Source organism: Drosophila montana, unplaced genomic scaffold (assembly GCF_035044405.1).
Source record: "Drosophila montana isolate Dmon_TW-CO22-7 unplaced genomic scaffold, ASM3504440v1 contig_312_1, whole genome shotgun sequence".
Classification (NCBI taxonomy): domain Eukaryota; kingdom Metazoa; phylum Arthropoda; class Insecta; order Diptera; family Drosophilidae; genus Drosophila; species Drosophila montana.
In genome coordinates this window covers 14,326-33,936 of record NW_026998009.1, presented here as the reverse complement: position 1 = coordinate 33,936, position 19,611 = coordinate 14,326, and the positions used below count along the sequence as shown (strand labels likewise).

At 38.1% G+C, this 19,611-nt stretch overlaps 1 protein-coding gene across 1 annotated transcript; it reads right to left on the bottom strand.

The window, feature by feature from the left end:
- Positions 1-76: 76 nt before the first annotated feature.
- LOC135431145 (uncharacterized) lies at positions 77-1,075 on the bottom strand. Its single transcript, XM_064686097.1, has one exon. The coding sequence runs from the start codon at positions 1,008-1,010 to the stop codon at positions 81-83; it is 930 nt and encodes a 309-aa protein (XP_064542167.1). The 5' UTR covers positions 1,011-1,075; the 3' UTR covers positions 77-80.
- Positions 1,076-19,611: the final 18,536 nt, after the last annotated feature.

The window sequence follows — 19,611 nt, the reverse complement described above, 5'->3', positions numbered from 1 at the left end:
CCCCAAGCTTGTAGTCGGGTGCATTTGATAAATGATTTTTAGGCTCCCTCACGGGTCAGAGTGTTGGCATACAAAATAAATTATATAAATATATATATTATATGTAAACTTACAAAGCTAGAAGCTAACAAAACGTTTAAAGAATTTGTAGAAGCCGCAGTAATCACGGGCATAGGATCCATCACACGTGGCAAACGCCTGTTCACATCGCAGGCATGGATCATGGAGCGTTTCATACTATCGCCGGCAAAGGAACGCAAATGCCGGGCCGCCTCGAGACCGCACAGCATGGCGCCCCTCGTGTAATAGCAGTCGAGGACATCGTTAAAGGTCTGACAGACCTTGGTCGCATTACGCTGCTCATACCAATCCGCTGGCGCCTCGCACTCGATCATGTCCGTGCGCAGCTCCTTTAAGCAGCTGTGCGCCTCGTTGAGGCTCGCGCAGCGCTTCCTATTGCTGCTGCTGCTGCTGTCGGCGTCGGCGTCGCAGACCTCCGCCTTGTAGTACTTGAGACCCTCGGCGAGCTTGCCATAGATGTTGTCATCGGAAAGGAAACAGTTGCTTGTGGCGGCTCGTATATGATCCACCACGTCGGATATCTCCTCACAGGACTCCATCAGCATCGGCTGTGCCAGCAACAACACAATACGCTCCGGACTAACCACATAAAGGCGTGCCAGCTGCATCACCACGGGATTATCATCGCACAGACGATTCACGGATAGAACTGCACCGCTCTTGCTCTTCAGCTGATAGCCTGGCGGACATGTTGCCGCAGTCGTTTCCTTCAGCTGATAGCCAGGCGGACACGTAGCGGATCCGTCTTTACTCGACTTGCTCTCCGGCTTAGCTGAGGGCAATACTTTTGTAGGTGCACCAGGACGGCTGTGCGCCTCGAAACCATAGCGATGAAAGTACCAGGGAAACCATATCGCCTCCGTTGTCTGCAGTTCAAATAGAATCAGCACAAGGAGCAGCTGCGGAAAGAGTCGCCAAGTGGTTGACATTGCCCAGATATATACATTTATTTTAATACTGGATTTTCCTGTAAGGCTGCCCCAGTGATCTTTGTTTTAGAAAAAATATTCAATGTTCAAAATGTAAAATATGTAATTGACACGGTTTTTTGTCAAGGGAAGGCATCCCAATCAACGCAAAGAAAAGGGATGGTGTATAATATGGGGATGTAGATAATATTTCAATATTTTTATTTCTGCGAAATAAGATTAAGTTTTTTATTGACTAAGTTTGTAAATTTATTCTCTACAGAAAACCACGAATTATTTAAAATAACGCAAGCTTATGGACTGGAGCACTAAATCGCCAAATGTTAGAACTATTAATAATATGCAATCAATTTAATTTATGCTTTATATGTGTAAGTTAACCACTGACTATTGGTATGTGCTGACCCAGCGTTCTGGGGAAGCCAATGACCAGAGTCATGTGGCGACGGATATGTCGCAACTATGTCGCCGGCCGCGACGGTCATCCGACACCGCACACGAGGCGCTAACGCTGCACTTTTGCGAGAGCGGCGGCAGCGGCTCTGCAGCAGCGACGGCGGCTCTGGAGCAGCGACGGCGTCTCTGCAGGCATTGCTTAGATTGATAAAGATTGTATTTTTTAGTCTAAGTTTGGAAACAATAACAACGCGACGTACCGTCCCTTGAAGTCTCCCGTTAGTTAACTCATTTTTATATGCATCTTTACATGCAACTGGCAAACCCAAAGTTGCAGACATAAATGTACTAATTTGTACATTGTTAAAGCTAAGCTTAAGTCGAAATTTTTATGTAATCTCAGCTGGTCTTTCTCTCTATGAGAAAATAGTTGCATGTCAGCTAAAATTCTTTAAAAAAAAACTAGCATTTTATGTTTTAAAACATTATTGTAAATCAAGTTATCTATTAAAAGGTTATTTGTAGGTATTTCATTGCTCTTTAATTCCCTGACTCATAATTAGATAATGTAATAAAACTGTAATCAACTTATGCTTTGAATATAATTTATATATATTTATTTTTCTTTTCAGCTGAACTTTTGGAATCTTGTAATCCCAGTTGGACTTCAGTTGCCTTACATTTCTCGAAGGTTCATGCTGCTGCCAATCCTCAACTGAAAAACTTGACAACGAATAAACAAATAATCGCAGAACTCTTCCCAACCTCACACTCAGAATGCAAATTGAAGACTTTATAGACTCTGGCTTTTGTGCGAGCGAACGGACATAATCTATTGCGAAATTATCACAGAAATTGCACAAAGCAGATACAAGTAAGTGTTTCATTTTGTGCGCTTTGTGTTAAAGAAGAAAAAAAGAAAACTCAAATGAAATCGCATTTTATGCTGTCCATAAGGCGACCTTCCCACCTTCCCACCTCCTGCCCAACGACTAACCCCGCTGCTGTTGCTGTCTTTATCATTGCTCGCACCTTGACGCACTTTTTGTGAATTGTCAAGGATATGGCGAGTGAAGAATTTTATTAGCCCTCATAAGTTGTAAAGTGTATGGCAAGAAGCGAGCACAAAGCGACTGACTGACTCTGCCGGGTACATTTTTGTGCGTCCCCTCACTTCATGTTAAACAGATTTTTATTGCAGTTTTTTATTTGCATTTCTTGTTCACGGATCCCGATATTCTTTTTGTAATTTTTTTTTTTTTGTTGTTTACAAGGAATTTACTTTGTCGCACTTGATGTGGATATTTCTTTTTTTTTTTATTATTATTTAACATTTCGTTTCATTTTGTCGCTGTAGGAAATGAAATATTTTTGCATATAAAAAACATTTGACTTCATGCTGTGACAATGTTTTCGCGCTGTTTATGCGGCAGCTTCCACTTTCCTGTCTTTCTGTTTTTTTTTATTTTATATTTTATTTTATTTTTGCTCTGCTCATATCCGCCGCGTAATAAAATAACAAGGTAAATATGCAAAAGAGCAAAAATTTAAAAAGCTCATGAATAAGAGAGTACGCCGTGAGAGAGAGAGAGAGAGAGAGAGGGAGATAGAGAGAGCGAGAGAGAGAGAGTGTGTAAGCTCTTGGCTGTGCTATCATAATCAACACATCATGAAGCTGAGTTTTTATATGAAATTTCATGCCTTTATAAATGCATTTCTTATCATTAATCTTCAGCTGCGTAAAGCAGCTTGTAATTGTCATCCTCATGTCAGATGCCTATAACAATTACTTGAATTGACCAACGGAGGCAATATGCGAAGAGAGATGGCGCAGAATATAAATGAAGAAAAGGAGAGAGAAAGAACGCTGAGCGAGACAGAGGGAAAGAGATAGAGAGAGAGTCTTTTGCACACTTTCCAATTCAGTTCATGGCAAATTATGCCATTAGGTTGCCATGTCGAAATTTGCTCAATGAACTGTGTTAAATTTGTTGACTAATTGCGTGTGTCCTGCGCGCTGCTCCTGGCTGACCCAAACACTAGGATGCTGCAAAAACTGACACGAGCCTGATATAAAAATTAATTGGATTTTTATGCGACATGTTCTTAAAGCCAAGTGCTGCTGATGAGAGTCTATTAAAGTGTCATTTTGTACATATATTATGGCTGCAGGGACAACGAAGGGCAGATTACGGGAGAGAGAGTGGGAAATATCTATCTTAATGGGGAAATTTTAAACAGGGTATGGAGTGAACAATGTCTACGGTAATAATAATAATAATGAATATTATTATATATTATTTATAAAATAAATCCGTTTAAAGTAGCTATAATAGTAATAGATTTTGATGCTCAGATTTAAGAAACTCGACAAAGGGGCTGACTGTATGAATGCGTTGCTTCACTCTTGTAATTCTCAACAAGTTAAGGCTTCGAAGGGGCATTGGCAATCATATAGTCAGTAGCCTAGTCTGATATAAGCCGGAGGTTCTTCAATTCGATATGCAGACAACCAGCTATTTTTGTTTGATTTCTTGGTTATTGCATATAAAAATTGCCTTAGAGGAATCCCAACTTAGAATTTATAAAAATATTAATAATTTGTAAGCAAATTGTTTCGATCAGCTGACATTATTGCTGCTTGCATTGGCATTAATAAGGCTAATTTCAACTGTTTTTTACATAGATTTCTCTTACGGATGAAATTTCAGAAAAACCTTTTACTTAAGTCAGGCAAAATAGCTATAAAAACACAGTTAATGAACAATCAGTTATTCAGACGGCACAAAAGAAGTTTTATACAATGTATAAAGATAAACTGAGCTGAACTCGGACTCTGTTGTCGACGAAATGGAGTGCATTTTAAATACATAAATTTATATTTTACACATAATTTAATGCAATTAATTGAACATTAAAAGTGCAATGGAAAATGCACAGCACGAGGCAAGAATGAAAACAAACGATCCGGATAATTTATGAACAACAAAAACCTCTGATGAAATTTGATTAAAAATAATGGTTATATATATTTATATTGTCATAAGTAGGTGGAGACTCGCTGTGTTCGCGGAGCGGAGAGCATAATTAAAATGTCAAACATGGCATAAATCATGCTGTTGGTTAATGCAGTGTGCGTGTGCTCACTGCATGTGCTAAAATTTTAATTGCATTTTCATTAAAATCAATAAAATGCGAAACTCCCAGAAATAGCTGCCCACCCATTCGATTGCCCTTCGCAGCTGAGGAAAGTGCACTTTATGCAACCGGGGCCCCAAAAATGGCACTTCATTGCGCAAAGAACTTTTACAGTCAGCCAGGTGCGAGTGCTTCAAAATGAAAAACTAATGAAAATGCAAGCATCAACGAAAAGCGGCCACGACGCAGTGGCAGGGGCAGGGGCAGGGGCAAAGGGGCTCCAGGAGCAAAGAGGTTTTGGTACCAGCTAGTAGATGTGCTGCCCAGTGCAAATGGAAATTAGATTGCCCCGACGCCAGTTTGCCAGACAAAACTTAATACAAGTTTTTCTTTTCTTTTCTTTTTTGCATACCCTATGCTCATAAAACTATTAACAAGAGTCCAATAAAATTGTGAAAAGCTATGTAACAAACTGGAGCGACGATTTTAAGTTAGATTCAGTAGAAAATACTTCAATCAGCATAAGTTGTATGACTTCTAATATTTCTTACCTTCTTTTCCCTTTTTTACTAGACAAATCGATAAATATCGATATGTTGCTAAATTTACACGCGTCAATCATGAAGAAATATTGAATCTTGAAATAAATATTGTCTCAAATTTCGTATATGATATTCAATTTATGACAATTTTGATGATTTAACCGGGTCGTTCGCCAATCGATAAATATAGATATAAAAATTCGTAAATTTGTAAGCCGTAAACTATTATTTTTCCTTTAAATATTATTATTTATTATTAATAACAATTTTATTATTTATATTATTATAAAAACACTGCCGCATCTCTAGCTAGAAAGATGCACGCAATGCTTAAAGCATCTCAAGTCCATGTACAGGGTATCTTTTGGTCGTTTACTCACAGACGCTTTGTTGTTTTTTTTTTTTGTAACTGCTGCCTGTGGGAGCATGGCAAAGAGGAAGAACTTCAATTGCTAGCGTAACTAGTTCAAGTTGCTTACAGTAATTATAAATTTACCTAAGGAATTACGCAAGCTCGTTGAGTGCAGCTGAAGGAGTTTACAGGTGGCGGCACGAAACTTTCGACAGCAGCCGACAGAGTGAAGGGGGAGCAGGGGCATGCAGCATGCAGCAGGCAGCAGGTTGCAACTAGCCAGGCCAAGTTGTTGGGCAAGTACTTGGCCCCAGTAACAAGTAATAATATTATTGATAGATTAGAGTGGGTCGTTGCGCAGGGCCAAGTTAGCTAACGAACATTCTCGAGTGCAGTTATTGCTGCTCTTATGTGTGGGGTTTATCTAAGATGATTAAAGACCTATCCAACGTGCAGCTGCCACGTTTTATACCTACGACCGCTCCGTTCATTGTCTCTTCGGCAAGCACATGAACTGTTAATGGATGTTGCAAAAAACGAAAGAGTGTAAAGCAGATTGAGAGCTGCATAAAAAACTTGTTGCCGTTTATATCTTAAAACTTCATTTGGCCATTTGGCAACCCATTTCATGGCTACTCGAGAAAAAAAAAGAACTCGAGCACATTTCGGTGCTTTTCCTTCAGTATTCGTTGCCTTGCGGCAGCCCTTTAACAGATCGCACATTGGGCCCGGCCCGTCTGGTCCAAAAGCTTCTTGCGGCAATCCCAAAAACAGAGCCCCAAATTGCGAATAGGCAACCGAGGCATTACCTTGACTAAGACTCGGCTCAAGGTCTGCGGCCTAGGTGTTGCTCTGCGGATTTGCTACGGCATTAGCACCTTTCACTTCCGTTTGCCCTTTTCCTCTCTCTTTTTTTTCCTTTCTTTTTTTTTGTTTATCCGATGCCCACGCACTAAGCATGCGAATGGAGCATTTGCGTCCTTTAGCTTTCGACACCTTCTCATCGACTGTTTTGCGTTTGTGCGTGTGCTTTCAATTGCAATTACATTCCCTTTGTACCTTTAACAGATATCTGTTGGTTTTGCATTTTGCTGAGCTAATCGAGCACCCAAAAACGTACCGCACGTATATATTTATTTATATTTATATATTGGATCAGTTGTGACCTAGTTTAGAAATCATCAAATTTCTAAATGTCTGTGCTGTCGAAATTGGTTCACGTTTGACAAATTTATGAATGTTCAAAGGCGAAACAATCCTGTGACAAACAACTCGTATCGGCCAGCGCCATCCACTGGCCAAAGGGAATGAAAATCGTTATGTTAGTCTCTAAAATGTATTTTGTATCAGCGCCCCGTTTCCTGGCGGCCTGCATATTAAATTTGTCTGATCCGTAAATTCTTCAATGCAAATCAATGCAGTCGCTCCTTGTCATCGTAGCAAACAAATACATTTAAAAAAATGCTACAATGTTGCTGAGCTTGAGCTATTTTTCTTGTAATGGCATTTTAGCTAAACCTTTATGTCAGACATATTCTGAATATTTGGCTAGGACTTTAAGCTCCTGGAAGGCAGGATTGGCATTAATGGATTTTCAGGCTGTCACCAAATATTTCGCCTCACAATCTCTTCCATAACCTGGCTAATTCCAGATTTCTAGTGTCCTTTGGCCCATGCGGGTTCAGAATTATTATTATTTTCAATACAAAATATTGGCCAACAACTTGTAATTATAAAGTTTTTTATAACTCGGCCGAATCCTTACGTATTCTGAAAAGCTTTGATCAGGACTGTCAATGGGCAAAAAGACGTCGACGTCGTTCTTATAGTTTCTGAGACATCAAGGATTTTCGCAACTAATAGTTGTAATCCTTGGATCCTTTAACACAGATTGATGCAGTTTTCCCTTCTTTCCACATGCACTGAGCCCTTTGTCAATCATAAAGGATGTGACCGAGATTAGAACTATTAGAAAAATAATACATTAAACGCGATATCGACCTTGGCTTGGCGATTTCAAGGACTATCTACATATCCGTTGGCCCCCTAATTGTCCCTGTCCTTCCAATTTACAATATTCAACGAAAAAGAAGAAAGTCTTACGGGCAGCCTAGATAAGAAGATAGGTTTCTGTGCAGAAAATTTGTAATAACTCAACTACATCAACTGGCCACAGCACAATTTAAACAGAATATTTTATTTTTAGACATAAGTCGTTCAAATTACTAGTTCCCATAACTTTGCCATTCCGAATAGTTTCCCAATGTCTTCTGACCAACAGACAGTCCTCTGCTCCACTGCTCTATACAATGGCTCGGCTGTATCTTTCCGAATCCTGACGAGTCAAAAAATATCAAAACCGTACTTGTGGCTGCCATGCTATTGTTGATTTTATTATTTCATCCTGTATCCCATGGACTCGTTTCTAAAATTTGTCTGATCTAACAACCTTCATTATTCAAAGATTCTTTAATCCAGATCGATTCAGTTGATCCCTACGATGTAAGCGCACTTGGTCTTTTGAAAATCCCTAAGAACATGACCGACCTATGGCCATTTCTATTGAAATGACATTAACCACTGAATCGTCCATATCTTGGCTATTTTAAGGACAATCCTAATATCCTTCCGCTAACAGATATTCCACATCTTCCTTATTCAGTGTATACAAAGGACTAAAGTCCTTTAAAAAGCCAAGCTGTAAGGACATTTGTTTTGTATTTTTAAAGGTCAAAACTCGGACATATCCTTGCAGATCCTGTCACATCCTCTGTCAAACGACTCGTCTCGACTAGGACTATAAATTGACCAAAAAACAACGAAATCGTCCTTGTGGTTTCGAAGATATGGCTATTTTTCCAAAAGAAGGACATTTGTCACCAAATCGTTCATAGCATATCCATTTCAAGGACAATCTTAATAGCTTTTCGCTTGTAGGTAGCCCACATCTTCCCAATTCTGAGTATACAAAGAAAAGGACGTTCGTCCTTAAAACAGTCAAGATATAAGGAATTTTCTTTTGTACGTTTTAAAGGTCAAAATACGGACATATCCTTGCAGATCCTTTCACATCTTCTGCCAAACGACTCATCTCGCCTAAAACTATAAATTGACTAAAAGACATCGAAATCGTCCTTGTGGTCTCACAGATATAGCTTGCTTTCTAAAAAGGACATTCTATTAATATCTATATCTCGGCCATATCCATAAGGATATCGGAAGGATATACCATTTTGAACTCGCGGGTAGAAAGACTATCGATTGGCATTCAAGGATTTACATGATTCAACAAAAAATATCATTAAAATTTTTCACGTTAAGTCACAAAACTGCCAAAAATCGTAAAATCTGGGACTAAATTTGCCATTTGAAGGACTATCGGGATGTCCTTTGGACAACAGATAGTCCCCACCCTCCCATTTAAGAATATACAGCCCGAAGGACGAAAGTCCTTCAAACAACGAAGTTTTATGGGCAAATTTTAAAAGAGAAAATAGGCCATAGCTCGGCTGTATCCTTGCGTATCCTGGCAGGACATGTGCCAAAAAAATTGTACTGACCAGGCCTTTCAACTGACCAAAGGACATCAAGATCGTCCTTGTAGTTTCAGAAATATCGCGATTTTACTGAGATTTGATGATTTCACGCAATTTCCCTTGCGGCCCGCGACTGAAAAATTACCAAGTCCAGGATTCTTAGATGACCCCCTAATATTTTGATGCAGCTCGATGTGGTTGGGCCCTATGATCCTAACGCACCATGTCCTTAGAAAGTCTGCAAGGATATGGCCGAGTTATGGCTATTTCTTTCCTCAAAATACCCTTCTATCTCTCTTATGACATTTCTGATTCAAATGTGTTTTTATCTTTTCAGATTATAGGATTTAAGGACTCTAATCGATTCTAAGGACTTTTACGAATCTAACGAGGCTAATCCTTCCAGGATCGGACGTATTTTAAGCTTGATATAGCCATTTTAAGCTCAAATCGAAAATATATGCATAAAACAACAATATTGTTAATATTATTAACAAAAATAAATAATTAATATTACATTTTCAAACAATTTGCCGTTTTTTTACTTCCAAGGGATATGGAATTGCAATCTGTTGCATACCCGTAAGGGGCGTCCGTTAAAGGCCGCTGGCTACCGAGATTTTTCTTAAATTCTGCTATAATACCAGGCGAACAGAAAATACCAGCAGGTCGACAAAAATTTTCAGCCACCGAAAAATGTATGTTGCATACCCAAAAGGGGCGCGCTTGTTGGCGGCCGGGTCCCCAATTTGTACTAAAATTCCGCTCAAGCACCATGCGAACAGAAATGCCCAGAAGGTCGACGAGTATTTTCGAATAAAAATTTTCGTTGCATACGCGCAAGGGCGCATTTAAAATGAGTTATGTTAAACAGCAGTTAATGTAGAACGAGTGCTGTAAGGTCAGCTGTTAATTAGCAACTGCAGCTGCTGCTCATTTACAGAGGCTGCTGAAAGAAAAAGCATACATGTTTTTGGACCATTTCGAAGCAAATTTTGCAGGGATCTGATCCTTTAGGTTGCCAAGGACTATATCGATGGTATGGTATAACCAAAGATATGACAGTCAACTAGGAACCATCAAGGGGGGGCAGCTGAAAGAGAATGCATACATATTTGTGGACTATATTCTTGCGCATTTGCTAGAAGTCGGTCCTCTAGGTTCACTAGGACTATATCCATGGTAAGAAATAACCAAGGATACATGGGTCAACTAGGTGCCAATATCTTATGATTTTGTTCTAATGCGCTGCAGATTTTGCTGAATCTAAAAATAAACAAATTTATTAATTAACTACTATATCTGGTTTAAATAATGTCCGAACCTGGTAAGGAAAGCTACGAGGAAGTCCTTAAAATCGATTAGTCATTGTGTTCTTCAATCTGAAAAGTTGAAAACATATTTATATACAATAAGCCATAAATGAAATTAAGCAAACGACTAAGTTATAGGTCATTTAATTAAGTAATTGCATACAAACAATTTATAGCAGGTGCACAGTATGTATTATTTATTTGAAGCTTTGTATCGCGTTTTATCGGTTGAATTAAGTCGATTTGGGAAATTAATACCTTTAAGTATAGTAAAAGTCTTTAAAATTCGCAAAAACTCTGATTATAGATCCGATTCCGAACATTTAAATGTCAATTATTGCTCACGTTTCGTACGAGTTAAGTAAAGTATACAATATATGAGAAATTTAAGTTAAAATATTTTTTAACAACTTTACTTGGTTGCTGATGTTTATAACTAATACAGAATTATATACTAAATATACTAAAAGCGCTCAAAGATGGGCGTTCCGAAAATTGAGCAGGCAACCAAAAATTCGACTGAGCGCATTCAAAGCCAGATAACGTACAAGCCACACACCTGCATAAATAGATATCACACAAGAAGCACACAACCGAATAAGTGTATGCAGAGGGAATTGCCAAATATGTTTATACGCATGTGTTGTGCTGCTCGTGCATTATCTATTGCGCTCTCCCGAATCTCTGATCGCTCTCAACAAGATTTGCTTTAGTGTTCGCTCGCGCAAATTCTTCTTCTGATGGCAATTACACACATGCATACACACAAACAAATGTATGCAAAGGCTATCGTGAAGTATGTACAGTTGAACGTGTATATACCCGCTTGAACAGTTTCTAGTTTTGCAGCACAAACTTTCATTTTTAACTAAATGAAAAATGAATTACTCTTTAATAAAGGCGTTGTAAAAGTTTCTACAGTCCAAGGAGCATTTAAAATATGTATTTTAGAACTGACTCCGACTTGGGTAGAGTTTTAATGTAAAAATTGCCATTTTTTATCAACTTAAGAACGTGATTTATTTAATGTTACTCCGTATTTGCACGCGTCTAATAATGTTTACAATTAGAGCATCGGACGCTATTTACCCGACAAATCACACTTAATTATTTCTAGACAGCTTCACACGGCTGCTGCCGTTTGACTAAAATCGAATTATGTTGCGCAAAGCGCTCAACAGCGGACACGCAGAAATCAAGCGAGCAAGCGATCCCAAGATAAATTCGTGCACAGTTAACTCTTGCATTGACCAATCAGCGATAAGCACCTTCAGAAACTCACGAGAGCGCCATGCATAGTATGCAGATAACACAACAGCGAACACACACCCAAACAAGTTTATGCGGAGAGAATCGCTAGGTGTGTACATGTGTGTATATATGCCCTTATCCGAGGAGTCATGAAAGGTATACCAAGATCGGTCAATATAGTGAGTGTTTCCGGTATTTATTTGTATATTTATCAAAAATATATTTTCAATAAATTTCTTAACATTCTAACGCTCAATACAAAATAACTTACAACAAAAAGGTTTTATGCAAATATGAAAAGCTGATCTCGAGCACAAAAGCGGCAGCTGTTAACAGACTAAATTATTTTTACTATGACTAGGAGTGTGTGTGTGTGCATTAGAAGAGCATAAACTTAAGTGAAGTGTTCATAGCAAAATAAAATGTTACTGTTGATAAGTTTACAGTTCTGCACTCAACTCTACTATAAGAGAAGCACTCAGCTCAGTTTTCAGCTACGATCCGAGCTTCTCCGCACACTGTTAACGCCTTAGGCTGATATAAGCCAACTTTGACGCTCAAAGTAAAGAAATACACATGAATGTGTATGAGTAAATGTGTCTGTGTGCCTGGCTTCCACGACACACCTTTGCTCTGCTCTCAGCACAGTTCTCAGCTACGAGGTATTTTCAAAGAAGACATATACATATATGTGTGCATGTATTTATTCGAACAGACAACGAACGCCAAAGAATAACTGACTTGCTGTGTCTGCCTTGCGCTCTTATTCGTTTTGCCTCTACAACTGTAATTCCAATAAATATACATATATGTTTGTATATAAATATGTATGTATACGAATATATATGTATATATAAATGCATGCATGTACATATTAACTTGCGTGGGCGTTGTTGTTGTTGGCATAAAATAAACAAACGAGGGTTTGCGGTATAGATAAGACTGCATTTGCTTGTAACTAATAAATAAACCTGTTAATGTTTACACTCTCCGTAAGCACACATTATTAGTCGAAGTAAAATGTATTTAAAGTCTCAATTAATTATTAAAATACTAAATTAATGCAATTTTGTATTTTCGTTAAATGACTATCAACGTTTTAATATGGAGGAGTCTAAAAAGCCATATTATATCAGGATCAGATTTTAATACTGTTATATTCAAAAGTTCTATTTTTATTAATGTGCTTAGGTATTAATATATTTAAATTATTTATTGTTTTGTATTTATTTAAAAGACTTTTTTTTTTTTTTTGATATAAACAGTAATTTAAAAACAGGCATTTAAATAAAACAAAACGTCTGTAATTATGACGATGGCAGCGACAACACGGTTTAAGTAGAGTTCCATCTCCAAATATCAGACACACACATCCGGCAGCTGTTGATGGATCTTATCTTTAATAAGTGTGTGTGTGCATACGCAGAGCGAGTGGGGAACTGTTACGCTCAGAGCACAGCAGCACGTGAGCACGTGAACAGAATGTGGAAGCTGATTTGGGCGGCATTCTGTTAGTTGGGCTGAGAGCAGAATCCACTTTAACATTATGTTCTGCTGTGCTGTGTGCCGTGCTCTGAGCGCAAGAGTTGTTCGCCACTCGCTCTCCGTATGCACACACATTCTTAGTTGTAGTTAAGGTAATCTGCAGATCAACTCAATCAACTGCTGCCGATTATTTGCGCCTGGTTTTTAGAGATGGCATTCTATGTTTACTTTAAATTGTGCTGGCTCTGTCATCGCACGGTTTATCTTAAACTCGAAGCACTATCGAATGGCAGAAAAAAAAAGTTAATTACTGAATTAGTACAATTAGCTTTTAATTGTATAATGTAATATTTAATATTTTAAAAGTTATAATATTCGGCTACAACCCGAATTATGTCTGATTACTTCTACGAATTGTTGTTTGTATTATTTAATTAGTTGCTATTAAGTAGTACTTACCACTGGAAAAGTGTTAACTCATTTGGTTGTTTAAACTCGCTAATAATTCGCCTGTCCATGTAGACACACCGAAACTGTGCTTAAGTTTGTGAAGGAAGTTCAGATGAAAATTGCGCTCGAGTTTTTGTGGAAGGCGGCGCCGAGTTGCTCGCAACTTATCCTAAATTACAATCACTTAGAACAGTTTTAGCAGACATTATGCACTCATTTTAGACTTCCGTCTAATTTACATGCTATTTAAATGATGTTGCCAGCCAGGGCGCTGTTGCTACCGCCGACCACCAATATGGAGCAGCTTCATCAAAATGCCTGCTTCATCGTCCTGCCTGGCGCTTGGTCTCTGCTTTGTGTCTCGGAGTCCTTTTCTGTTCAAACTTGCAGCAGCTGCTGCCGCAGCTACTTTGTAAAAACTTTTGTACGGAATGGGAGTGGAGTGGAGTGGAGTGGAGTGGAGTGGAGTGGGAGGCACGGGTGGTTAGCTGCGGGAAGCATTGGCTCCAGCTTGGTCTTGGCTTAGTAGCAGCAGTGGCTGCAACTGCATAAAATTTCGCCAATATAATTTTAAAGAGCAGGCCACGGCGGCAAGTGGCTTCCTGTCCTGCCATGCCATGCCCAACTCTATCCTGTCGTGTCCCGTCCTATCCGTTGGCTCTATCTGCCTGTAAGCTTTTGCAATAAAAATGAATTAAATGCAATGAAGCGGCAATGCCGCTGCCGCTGCTCATCCTGTCTCTCCTGTTGCTCACATCCTTGGCGAGCGCCTCGGGCGGCGCGCAAATTGTTGCAACAAAGTGATGCCCCAGACTGTGGCAAGGTGTGCTCCCCGGTGCAACTGGTGTCTGTTATTGTTGGGATAGCTCAGGTACACCGAGCTAAGTATTATAGCAGAGTACAGGAGCAGGACAGTGCATAGATTCGCTTACAGCCGGTTGGCTTTCGCGCCACGCCCACTCACGATGCGACCGCCTGCTGCATTTAATGGCAATTTGTAGTCGGTGGGCGGCTGCCTCATGCAAATTTGTGGCTTATAGTTTATCAAGCCCAACTTTCGCCATGCCCCCACTCGTGGCATGCCAAATGCGTAAGTTTGCATAAACTGCGTAGGTGCTTGCTTGTTAGAGGCGGTCCGGGGGGATGGGCAGAGGGGCAGAGTGGGAGGGGGTGGGGCGTGTGCATGCTTGCCTTTGTTGCGGCTTTTATGGCTTTTAAGTTGCGAGCCGCGTCAAGCGGCATTTTTGACTAGGTTAAGTGAAATGAAGTTATTTAAGAACGAAGGAGGGATAAAATTGCATAAAATTTGCAAGTGCTTCTCGTTTGACTGGGTCAAAATGGAATGCTGTTGGAATTTTTATGAGTCTGGGCTAAGGATGAAATTATTTGATTAATGACAATTAAATAATATGCCACGCAACTTTTATAGCTCTGATGAAAGAGCCTTAAAAGAATGAAATGAAAGATTGTAAATATTAAAATTATTTCTGAGATGGGAATATCTGAATTAAAGCAGCAGCTAGCTGGGATACAGCTGCCAGGTCTTTGACTCGGAAATAAAGGACTTACTCAGTTCTGTTAGACATATTTCAAATGGAACGGCGATTATGGTATATCTATATATGGATATCTTTTGCAGAGCTTATATAGAACCGATCACCAACAGACGGATGGGCTTGGGCAGGATAACTTAAGTTCTGAAATGAATCAAATATTTGCCTTGCTATATTTTTATAAATTATAATAATTATAAACCTCAAGTTGCCAAAAATGTATGAGAGGAAGTTAATTATTAATTAATTTAACTCTATAAGAATACATCAATTTTAAGTAAAAATAATAAATTAAATTAAAAAAAAATTATAAAACCAGAGAAATTGTTATATAACTAAAAAAAAATAATATTTATTTAAATTAAAATAGACAACAACAATGAAAACATATTATGTTCAATATATTTATAAAAACATATATCAAAATATAAGTTATGCAAATTGTTAAATTTAAAATATAAATTCAATAAAATAAAAAAATAAATGAAACAAATTTCAACATATAAAATTGCGACAGTTGTTAAATTTGTAAAATATTAACTTAGAATACAATTAAAAAAAATATTTAAATTATAATAAATTAGAATACAGAAATTATAATATATAATAATTGATTATCATTTATATTATTATGTATTAATTACTTACTCCCGTTTAGTCGAACAATTATAAATAACTAAATGCTAATTCAAAAAATACATTTAACAAATGATATATTTATGCTAAATGAATTTAAAAACTTAACAAAAATATAATTTCTCGTATATGTTACTATTATCTATACTACATACTATTACATGGAGATATACAATACCGTGATTATTTTGCTTATAAAATATCCAATATATTGCACTTACTAGTATATATGATACATACTACTGTATTTTATATTTTATTAGCAAAATAAATACCGTATTGTATTTTCCCAGAAAGTAATTAAATAGTAAAAATGTCTGGACATATTTCTATCTCTTTTGGGGACTTGTTACACACAAAAAATGTATTGAAATAGGAATTTTTGTGCTACGAAAAATTATAAAATGCGCTTTTTGAATTTTGCGCACGCTTAAAATGTATATTTAAAAGTTGCCACTGGCAAACGGAAACGGACAAAAACATGAAAATCGATTGAGGGCGAAATTAAATGAAATTAATATATAAAAAAATACACATAACCTAGCTGAAAGCTAATTGTGAAGAAATCAGCTAAAAACAAATTGAATATTTAGACAAAAACAACAAGAAAAACATAATATGCACATTTAGCGTAATTATGAAGTATTAATTGTTAATATATGTGAAAAAAAATTATGCATAAGCTGCGTCATGTGCCAAATAAAAGTAGTCAAATAAAAATGGAAAGCAGCTGCAACATTTAAGTAGCTGCCAGAGAATACCAGGGTCAGTTGGGGGTTACCAAAGAGAAACTTTCTTTTTCAGTTGCGCTTCTCTCGGCTGAGTTTACTTTGAGGCAAAGTGTGTCCCACATGGCGTATGAAAGTTGGCAACTTGCGCGCGTGTGGAGCGAAAAAAAAAGAAGAAGAAGGAAATAAAGGCTAGGCAGGCGGAAGACGGGGGAATTGCGCTTAATACTGTTGTTGTTGCTGTTGTTGTTGTTGTAGTTGATACAAACAAAGAATGCAAAATTGCACTGAGCTATGCAAATTTGTTGTTGTGCTTTTTAGCCGTGTCTGCAGCTGAAGCTGAAGCTGAAGCTGAAGCTGGGGCAAATCAAAGCCAATGCTCAAGTGAAAGCGGAAAGTGAACGAATCGGAACAGCGAATGGCGAAAACTTTAGCATGGTACATTAAACCCGACTCTCCTATACTCTGTTCACTGGCTGATAACAACTGAAAATAGCCGAAAGGCGTCTTATTGTTGTTTTTATTAATCTAAGAATTATAGTTTCCTTCAAACTGTTCTTAACTGGCTTCTTCATGTTGTGGCTTTGGAACTGTAATTTCAGAATGTGTCTTTCAAACTGTAGCTCCAAAAACAAGGAATTAGAAGCTGTGATTTGTAAACTAAATTTTCTACTATGGCCTGTGCATTTAAAACTGTGCCCTTTAAGCTATAACTTTTAAACTCTTACTACCGAGCTGTGGCTTTCCAACATGTCATTTTCAAATTATGACTTTAAAACTGTAATTTTAAATGTGACTTTACAAATGATTTTTAAGCTGTGACTTTTTAACGGTGACTAATGATCGTGACTTTCGAATTGTGTCTCTCATGCAGTGACTTTTAAACTGTGACTCTAAACTGTTTCTTTAATCTGTGATTTTAAAGTGTGACTTCAAACCGTGGTCCCTTCAAACCGTGACTTAGAACGTGGGACTCTCAAAGTATTACTTTCAAACTGCGACTTTCGCAAATATGGGTTTTTTCAAGGCCTTGCCTCTTTAGGGAAGATTATCAGGCGTCTATCTGACAAATTTGCTGACAGTAGCTTTAAAATTGTGCGGGCTGATCAATTAACCTGACACAGATATTGGCGAGTTTTAAAAATGCGAATTTATGAATAGACCCACAAGCTGATAGACACTCTTACACTTTGTACACAGGGTATCAAGAGAAAAAAGAATAGCGCAGATCGTCCTTCTGCTTGTTGTGTGTCCTCTTATGCCGTTGTCCTGTGGCGTAACAGGAAAACGTGAGGCAGCTGCTTCAGTTTGGAGCACTTCACGTTCTTGCTGTGCCTTTTTCTTTGTTGGTTGTCGTTTTGCTCTTTACCATTATTTCTGCATGCCTTATGCATGTCTCATTTGTTGTTGTTGTCGTTGCTGTTGTTGTGGTTGTTGCTGCTCGTCCTGCGGGATTCCACAGCATTTGTTGGCCAACATCTCGTGCTTGTTTGTATTGCGCTGCTGCTGCCGCTGTTAGCAGCTATTTGTTTGATTGTGGAAATATTTGCATGCTAGTATAGTTTTTATTGGCACAACGTTGACACTGATAAGTTTCCCCCGGGAAACGCTCTCTCGCTCCCTCTATCCCTCTGCCAGTTGCCAGCCTCAAATTAAATAACAAAAGGGGACTGCACTTAAAGGGCGGGATATCGAGAGCGAGAGACTGAGAGAGAGAGAGAGAGAGTGGAAGCAGGCAGCGCACTTGAATATTAATTAATGCTTTTGAATTTGGTGTGCTCCTCGCTTTGTGCGTTGCTTCAGCTGCCCCTTAGCTTCTGTCATTCGATTTGCATATTAAACATTTTTTCTGCATTTGACCACTGTGCCACACTCTGTGCAACAATATGCTTTAATCTAATCAAACAGTTTGTATAGGGACTCGAGAGCTGAGACTCTTAAATCAGCTGCGGATTCTTCTTGTAAATGATTCTAAGAAGTTAAGAACCAGTGCGTAGTAAGTTAATTGTCCAAGTGAGCCAGGCAATCGGACAACTTGGACTAGACTTTGCAAAATATAACTAATCATATATTTTCCTAGAGTTCTGAAGGTACTTATCAAACAAAAGATAGTAAAGAAATGTACGCGATTGTCAGTTTTAAGATGTGGTAAAGTTACAATAAGTTTTTGAGAGCCTGTGATTTATAATATTGTAAAGAGTTTCTGATTGCTTTGATCTACCTTTTGCTTTTAAAAACATTAAGAAACGTTGATCGGAGAAAAATATGCTCTAATAATCGGAAAAAACATACAATTATTTTATTTTCAAATAAACAAGAAGATTCCATTCCAGTTCTAGTTAAAATAAACTGAACTATTGGCCGCTTTGAGTTAGCCTGAGAAAATTAATGCATTAATTGCACATTTGCATCTTTTGTCCAATTTGTGAACCATTTTATTTCTTTGATATTTTAATCTTAACACTTTAAGCATGTTTTCTGTCAGGCAATGTCTCTATTTATGATTCTGTACTTTTGCACCTTTCTGGCGACTGACTGCTAAGCCAATTTATAACCGAATTCACAGAGTCTCAGTTGTTGTGCACAACACACACACACACACACACACATACCCGCGCACACACACATAAAATACAAGTCAAAAACAAACATTGAAATTGAATCGCAATCTGCGTTTGCGTTTGGACAGTCTGACAATAGACAAATGGCAAAAAACAAAAACAAAAAAAAATGGCAAACGACAAAAAATAAAAAAAATAGGGAAATGGAAAAAACTGTTGCCTTAAAAGAGGTGTCCTACACACAGCTAGAGCTGTTTTTTTTTGTTTTTTTGCTGCTGTTATGCATGCAAAATGGAATTGAAAACATGTGAAAATGCACACACACACAGAGAAGCACACACACACATATCGCTCGTCTGCTCACGTTTTGGCACTGTGTCCATTCATTAGCCGCCATTCACTCAAGCATCGCATTTCGCATACGTTCCATGGACGAGCTGCATCGGCAACGTTCTCAATGTCCGTGCATATTTTTGCAGCCAAAAGGCAACGCAGTTCGTTATGGGCGTGGCCAATAGTCATCTACATATTTGGTTACATTTGTGGCAGCCACATGAAACTCATTTGCGCCAACTCAATGCTCAATGCGTGCTTAATCAAATATTTATTTTAATACACAGTAAGCAGGTGCCAGTTTTCAAATACACTGTTTCCGTGTGT